The 8,514-nt window shown below is 37.2% G+C and overlaps 1 protein-coding gene across 1 annotated transcript; it reads right to left on the bottom strand.

Moving 5' to 3' along the window:
• Window positions 1-302: 302 nt before the first annotated feature.
• On the bottom strand, window positions 303-6,432 carry si:dkey-251i10.2 (uncharacterized protein LOC562682 homolog). The gene is made up of 5 exons (XM_051894493.1): window positions 5,686-6,432; window positions 4,734-4,846; window positions 2,336-2,445; window positions 2,091-2,155; window positions 303-587 (listed from the first exon to the last, which is right to left on the bottom strand). The coding sequence occupies exons 1-5, from the start codon at window positions 5,879-5,881 to the stop codon at window positions 478-480; spliced, it is 594 nt and encodes a 197-aa protein (XP_051750453.1). The 5' UTR covers window positions 5,882-6,432; the 3' UTR covers window positions 303-477.
• Between the last annotated feature and the right edge of the window lie 2,082 nt (window positions 6,433-8,514).

Raw genomic sequence — 8,514 nt, 5'->3', positions numbered from 1 at the left:
GTATAATAATAATATCACACAAAGTGGTTCTCAACCTGAAGGCTGCGCCCACTAGAGGGCCTCTTTAATTAGGCAAAGGGTTGCAATAGTGCCTGTGTCCTAAAAACTTCTTCAGTCCTCCATTTGTCAGACAAACAAAACACAATTGTATATTTGACCGAGGCAACTGATTTCCTACATAACTATGCTAGTTTGTTGTTTCTTGCGTATCCACCCTGTGGTCTCTTTCTTAATTATTTGGCAACAGGATAATGTTTCTGATTTTTCACCAGAGTAGCAAAATAAACCCAAAAGCACAAAAGGACATTATAGTGCATTTTTTTATTTATATATATATTAAAGAGAATTCAGTTTAAATGTAACTACCCACTAAATATTACTCGGACAAATAAAATTCTGCATCTTAATATTTAATGCTGATTAAATATTTTATACTGAGTAACTGAGCAACTATAATTTACTCAGTCTGGATCACTGTTAAGCAACAAAACATTGAACATTTGCCAGCAGGACAACAAGAAGTATCAGGACAGGTGTGGCAATCTTTTCGGCACTATTATTTACATCAAGTGATGTTCCTCCTCCACCTGATAATTAGGAGAGAAAAGAAAGAAATGTCATTAAAGAGGGCATATTCAACTTTCTTTAGTGTGCAATGTTGCTGTTAGAGCATGAAAAAGGTCTGCAAAGTTACAAAGCAGAAAGTCCCTCCATCAGGAGTTACTCTCTATATCAGTGTCTGTTTCTAAACTCCCTGAAACACCTCCATTGTAGTCTTGAGTTTTCTTCTGGGAATGAACACGTCACAATATTTCTCATTTAAATAATTCCCACCCAAGGTATATGTGAAAAAAGGGGGCGAGGCCTGGTTGACTGGTGATAGTGGCCCTATCCCAAATGGCACACTTTGGGCTCTATTTTTATGATCTAAGCGCTTGGTCTGAAGCGCACGGCGCAGGTGCACTTAGCACTTTTACTAGTTTAATGACGGAAAAAATGGTCGGCGCACCAGGCGCATGGTCCAAAAGGGTTGTACCTACTCTCTTAATGAGTCATGGGTGTGTTTTGGGCATAATGTGTAATAAACCAATCAGAGTCTCATCTCCCATTCCCTTTGAAAGACAGGTGCGCTTTCACCATGGCAGATTGCATGAGGTTAAACCGTTGTAATCCTTTTATTTTTAATATTTGGCATATTTGTATGTGTGTAATAAGCAGAGTGTATGTGTGTTGTGCATCCGCATAAGGGCGCATATTACTAACGCGCTCTTTAAATAACAAAATAAATACTGCGCCACTGACTTTAGACCAGGCTTTTGTTGGTCAATGGCGCAGTCATTTTCAGTTGCCTCAAAATAGCAACACGCCAACAATGTGCCTGAACACACCTTGTTTTCAGACCAGCACGCCCATGGGCGAACAGAGTGCATTTGCTATTTAAACAACGTGGCGCAGGACATTAAGATGTCACGCTGAAATGAGCAAAAGACTCTTATGTCGCGCCTGGCATCACACCTTCGTATGCATTTGCGGTCTTGTGGACAAGATGGTAAGATGTTCTATTTGTTATTTTACATTTAAGAAGGGTACTCGCGAGCGCCCCCCTTTGCAGCCGATATGTGCCTTTGATGCACACTTTTGCAGCAGCAGACTTCTACCCGACAGTCAAGGCGGCGCTACGTCATGAAAGTGTGGACTCGGTGGAAGATCCATTTGAGACAGGACCAGTAGTGTGTTGAAACTCGCGGTTATGGTGACATTTCCCAAACATGCTCGAAGTGGTTGCCCAATCACAACACACTGGTCCAGCCAACCAATCAGAGCACATGGCGCTTTTCGAAAGGAGGGGCTTCATAGACACAGGAACTAAACAGAGTGTTACTGACAGACTGAGAAGAGCTGCAACAATGTAAAATATTTGAAAACATTCATGCATCAAAACATATTCTAGGCGACCCAAAAAAAAAATCAAGACTTTGTAGAAGGGCAAAGTAGGTCCTCTTTAAATTGTGACAGCATTTTAATTTTACATAAAATGTACAAAACTATAGGGATTCCAGAATTATCCTATTGTTTCCATTTTTACTCACTTTGGGTCAGAGTCAGTGATTTCACATTTACCCAGAACACAGAGCGCTGCTGGGCTACGGTGGCCCTAAGGAAGTTGTGGATAAATAATGAGTGTTTTAATCATTTCTATGGATTATTTGAGAGAGAAAAAGCATACAAATATCACATTCTTCATTTTTCATAATTTGAAAAAACTACAGCTTATATCATTAGTAGGCCTACAGTCATGTAGTATCAATTTGAGATTGTTATTGTTCACTCTTACATGAAGAAGACACTTTTTGCTGTAGCTGGTGGAATCCAGGTATAGAGGGTGGAGTTGTTTTTTATGTTGGTGTTGGCATGGGTGATGGCACCTTGCTGGTTTCCTGAACACTAGGAAACACAAGTGTACAACCTTCAGTAACTACAATTACCAAATTTATCCACTTTACTTTTAACATAAAAGGCCATTTGTAAATTGAATGTGTCTGGCTTCCGCTCTCATTCATTTCCAGTTATTTATAGCTGTACAAAAATAGTTTGTTATGCTGCTTGATATTGCAAACTGGTATTTCTTACCATATTATTTGAATGTATTGTCGTAAACACACTGTCTGGCGTTGCGAACTGCCCCATTCATGTTTCTATTGTTCTCACTCGACAAACCTTTCACACCTCTGTCAGGTATGGGACCTAATCTTCATTATTCTTTTTTTACAAATACTACACTTGTTGTACCACGAACTGTAGTTTTAAGAGTTTTTTAGGCGAGAATGTAGTTGTTAAGACCTGAAATATGTGACTCATATTTAATCATAGCGCCTATTTTACAATTTGTTTAGACGTTCTTGGAGATACGAGCTCCAGGCTGTCAGCGGCCGTTCAGTGCTCTTGTACCCGCCGAGAACAGCTTCATCTCAGCCAGTGTTTCGAGGATTTGCCGCTGGCTCTTATAGTGATTGAACATCAGATATAATTCATTTTGGGTACATAAAATGGGCAATTTTTGGTCTTATTAATCTATTACTTGTTCCTGAGCAAATCGAATTGGGCTATGTTAAATTTAACATTTTAATATTAAGGCTATATTTAACTTACCTCTGTAGAGCACTGCTTTTGTATGTTTGACTGAATTGTACAATTGTCTTTATTTTCTATTGTCATTTATAATGGCTATTGTTGATAATTTAAATATTGTTGTTCAATAAATATTATTTTATATAAATAATATGTTGTATTTGGTATTGAGAAAGGGTCCATTAGTGCATAATATGGATTGAGTGAAAGTAACTTATTTTATTAACAAACTTTATGAGTGAATGAGTCAGTCACAAGAGACTTTTTAAATTGAAAGGGACTTTTCATTGTTTAACTGTAAAAAGGACAAATACAAAGATCACTTTCCTCAGCAGACATTCAAACAAATTTTTATAATGGATATAATATAATGGACATCGCCCTGAAGAATGAATGTTATATCAGACACAGGTAATGCTCGCTCAGACGATCTCTCTCTTTCTCTCTCTCTAATACTGTACAAAATACAGTGTGTTTCAATGGAGGGACTCAACGTTCCTTCATTACTAGTTTTAAAGTGATGTTTTAGGATTAGTAACGGAGGCTTGGTTAAACTGTCAACTTGAGATTTGAATCTGTTGCAGAAGGAAGTAGTTCCTCACAAAAGAGGGTTTTAAAGACACTCTGTTGTTATTTCTTATATATTTACACACTCATGCCGTCAAACTGTTGTATAAAAGCAATATCACACTCGTAGCTATGTGATATGGCTGTATATCAGCACACTGCAGAATCACAGCCGTGCTTATATACAGCCATATTGCATGGCTACTCATGTGATGTTGCTCATATATGATTAATACTACTGTGCTTTTACTCAAAACTCACTTTAAACCACCAACCAGTGTATGCAATAACTTCCAATTGCGATCTAATGTGGGTTTTGGTCATATTATGTTGCTGTAATATCTTGTTTATAGCCTTATATAAGAACCGCTGCACCTGCATAGAATTTCTCATGTAATCCTTCATGAAAATAAGCCAAATTGCATGAAAATCACATACAAATTATTTACCATTTTTTTCATGTGTTCATTAGCTTCATGTTTCACATGAAGAAACATTTCTCTAGGTTTGTTATTTACGAAAGAGAATGCAGAAGTGTAATGGAAGTTAGTCATTATAAACGCGTGATATGAGTGGCAGATGGGGTGAAGATAAATTGAAGGTCATGGTAACCCACTACAAACGACTCAAGTATTACCAAATCCATCAGAAAGAATTACTAATTATTTGGATCCGTATTCGAAAGTGAAGATCATGGTAACCCAGTAGTAATGACTCAAGTGTTACCAAATCAATCGGAAGGAATTACTATCCAAAACCTTACAAAAACCACAAAAGCTTACAATGACTTCAATCATTACTAGAGAGTTATCATGCTTTTCACTTCAGAATAATGTTCCAAATCATTAGCAATACCTTCTGAAGGATTTGGTAATACTTCAGTCATTACTAGTGGGTTACCATGACCTTCACTTTAGAATTAATTATAAATGATGCCCGCTATTACAAGTGGTTGTGTATTTTTTAAATCATATGTATTATCATGCTTCCTATAGTATGTTCCACAATGTTGATATCAGACATACAGAAATCCTTACCGCTAAAAACTTTGTGTTTGTTGGAGGCGTCTGCCAGGTTCCTATTGCATTTGTGCCGGATCCAGAGCGAGCCTCAAGGAGCACGCCACTATAGTCTGGACCTTTGATTACAACTGACAAACAACAAATGAACAAACATTTTCAACCCGTGATCCGTTAATCTTGATATACAGTAGTGGCCAAAAGTGATGTCCGGAGAGGATATTTGTTTTTAATGACCCAGAGAAGTTCAATTAAACTATCAAAATATGAGAAAACTATTTTATATATATATATTTATTTTAAATATGAAGGAAGAACAAAACACTAAACTTGGTTAAGTTATTTATCTGACAAAATTATTTGGCAAAAAAGCACTACAGCAACAGGTTTTATTTTACTATGCAAAAAATGCTTAGAAAAACAAAAGGCTCACAGGAAAAATCATACACTGACTACAACATTAATATTTTGTTGGTTCACTCTGTTTCTGCATGTGTTCATTATTCAACATGGCCAAAATTATTATTTGGCATGTTTCATTGCATTATTACAAATAAAAAAGTGACTCCAAGCAATAACATTTGAATAAAGGGTGAAGATGTTGATTTTCCTAGACCAGACATCAGTTTTGGCCATGCATAAGAGAATTCAATTGCAAAATAACTTATTCCCATAAATTGGCCTGATTGTTACGAACTTTATGGTGACTAAGATGCAATTAATAAACAAGGAAAACAGAACCAAACCAAATCATCTCTATTAAGTTTTATTTCTTGATTGAGGGAGTTTTCCATAACATAAAACTTCTTGGTATTCCAAATATGGATGAATTACAGTTTAGTGAGGTTTACTTTGGTTTCAGTCACGCAGATCTTGAAAAAATTAATGTAGAATGTCAAGAATTAATTTATGAAATGTTGCTTTTAAAACAGTAGTGACCCCGTCGTATTTGCTTCAAATGGTCCCTTACCTGTGATGGGAGTGCCAGTCTGAAAAGTTGTGCTGTTTGGCTGGATGGTGTACGGAGCAGGGTTTGGCTGGGGAGCTATCCCTCCATGCCTTGGCATCATATCCACACATGTTGAAGGTGGTGCCCCGTTTGGATAGCAGAGAGCAGATGTCAAAACTTGTAGTATGACAGCCCCAAAAAACACAGCGTCCATCATTCCTGAAACAGGCTTTTTAACAGCTCATTTGAGATCATAACATTCTACACAAAACAAATGTATACACACACAGATCTTCGACTTTTTAAAGGCACTTTTGCTGAGTCACATTTGCGAACAAAATGGATGTTTCATGGAACACGCCACGCTGCCCCTCCCTTGCATAAAATATTCACATGGGGTCAGGTGAGACGCTTTTCAAAACAGAAAGAAAAAAACCCTCCTCGGTTTCAGGAATCTGTCATTGATCTGGACAAAGAAACAAAGACATCCTCTGTTGGGAAGGAAATAAGCACGGAAAATTGTAATTCTCCTTGCCAGACTCATGCTCTGTCCCACTGTTATAGAGGTTGGTTGGTCATGGGGGATCTAAGAACTGGGTGTTTGATAAACAGCCTTTTTTCTTTATATTTAAATTGCGGAAACTTACATTAAAGGCTTTATTATTCAAAAAATGTACACAGACCAACAGTGACCTCAAAAAGAATTAGGAGTCTTAAGACACTTGTGATCACAAAATATTAAAGAAATTAATGCAATGACTTTTAACCAGTTGGAGTGAAAGTTTATCACAAAAATTAGTTCATCACAAAAATTATGAAATGAAATCAAGCTATTACAAACCAAAAAGTTGGGACACTGTACAAATTGTGAATAAAAAAGGAATGCAATGATGTGGAAGTTTCAAATTTCAATATTTTATTCAGAATACAACATAGATGACATATCAAATGATTAAACTGAGAAAATGTATCATTTTAAGGGAAGAATAAGTTGATTTTAAATTTCATGGCATCAACACATCTTAAAAAAGTTGGGACAAGGCCATGTTTACCACTGTGTGGCATTCCCTCTTCTTTTTATAACAGTCTGCAAACGTCTTGGGACTGAGGAGACAAGTTGCTCAAGTTTAGGAGTAGGAATGTTGTCCCATTCTTGTCTAATACAGGCTTCTAGTTGCTCAACTGTCTTAGGTCTTCTTTGTCTCATCTTCCTCTTTATGATGCGCCAAATGTTTTCTATGGGTGAAAGATCTGGACTGCAGGCTGGCCATTTCAGTACCCGGATCCTTCTTCTACGCAGCCATGATGTTGTAATTGATGCAGTATGTGGTCTGGCATTGTCATGTTGGAAAATGCAAGGTCTTCCCTGAAAGAGACGACGTCTGGATGGGAGCATATGTTGTTCTAGAACTTGGATATACCTTTCAGCATTGATGGTGCCTTTCCAGATGTGTAAGCTGCCCATGCCACACGCACTCATGCAACCCCATACCATCAGAGATGCAGGCTTCTGAACTGAGCGCTGATAACAACTTGGGTTGTCCTTGTCCTCTTTAGTCCGGATGACATGGCGTCCCAGTTTTCCAAAAAGAACTTCAAATTTTGATTCGTCTGACCACAGAACAGTTTTCCACTTTGCCACAGTCCATTTTAAATGAGCCTTGGCAGAGAGAAAACGCCTGCACTTCTGGATCATGTTTAGATATGGCTTCTTTTTTGACCTATAGAGTTTTAGCCAGCAACGGCGAATGGCACAGTGGATTGTGTTTACCGACAATGTTTTCTGGAAGTATTCCTGAGCCCATGTTGTGATTTCCACTACAGTAGCATTCCTGTATGTGATGCAGTGCCGTCTAAGGGCCCGAAGATCACGGGCATCCAGTATGGTTTTCCGGCCTTGACCCTTACGCACAGAGATTGTTCCAGATTCTCTGAATCTTTGGATGATATTACGCACTGTAGATGACTTCAAACTCTTTGCAATTTTTCTCTGAGAAACTCCTTTCTGATATTGCTCCACTATTTTTCGCCGCAGCATTGGGGAATTGGTGATCCTCTGCCCATCTTGACTTCTGAGAGACACTGCCACTCTGAGAGGCTCTTTTTACACCCAATCATGTTGCCAATTGACCTAATAAGTTGCAAATTGGTCCTCCAGCTGTTCCTTATATGTACATTTAACTTTTCCGGCCTCTTATTGCTACCTGTCCCAACTTTTTTGGAATGTGTAGCTCTCATGAAATCCAAAATAAGCCAATATTTGGCATGACATTTCAAAATGTCTCACTTTCAACATTTGATATGTTATCTATATTCTATTGTGAATAAAATATAAGTTTATGAGATTTGTAAATTATTGCATTCCCTTTTCTATTCACAATTTGTACAGTGTCCCAACCTTTTTGGAATTGGGTTTGTACATTATCTTTTGAATCCTTGTGGTGTGTTTTACTTAAAAAGTGAATTTATGCTGTCTTTTAAATAAATGGCAAGTGGTTTGGTAGTTTATTTAATGCAATTAAGTTTTAAACAGAATTTAGAGGTCCGGATATAAAAATATTGTTTTAATTACTAAAATATATTTCTCATTATATTTTCTTCTATGGAACACAATGAAGTGATATTTTGAAATGTTTTTTTTTTTTCTTGTCCATACAATGTACAGTACTGTGCAAAAGTCTTAGGCATGTCACCATGCCAAAAAAGGTTTTAAGCCAGTTATTTATATCTTTTTCTGTAGTGTGTCAGCAGGAAATATCAGTTCACATTTCCAAGCATTCATTTTGTCATTAATTTTTAATAATCCTCACTTTACAGCATTTTTACACAAGTGCCTAAAACTCCTCACAG

This window comes from Ctenopharyngodon idella, chromosome 5 (assembly GCF_019924925.1).
Source record: "Ctenopharyngodon idella isolate HZGC_01 chromosome 5, HZGC01, whole genome shotgun sequence".
NCBI classification, from domain to species: domain Eukaryota; kingdom Metazoa; phylum Chordata; class Actinopteri; order Cypriniformes; family Xenocyprididae; genus Ctenopharyngodon; species Ctenopharyngodon idella.
This window is presented reverse-complemented; position numbering and strand designations above follow the sequence as displayed.

Bases quoted from the DNA above. Each gene is read 5' to 3' on its own strand.
- si:dkey-251i10.2 (XM_051894493.1), bottom strand. From the start codon at position 5,881: ATGATGGACGCTGTGTTTTTTGGGGCTGTCATACTACAAGTTTTGACA. The intron at 4,847-5,685 runs GTAAGGGACCAT...GTTGTTTGTCAG, and splicing joins GACTGGCACTCCCATCACAG to TTGTAATCAAAGGTCCAGAC. The intron at 2,446-4,733 runs GTAAGGATTTCT...TGTGTTTCCTAG, and splicing joins CAAACACAAAGTTTTTAGCG to TGTTCAGGAAACCAGCAAGG.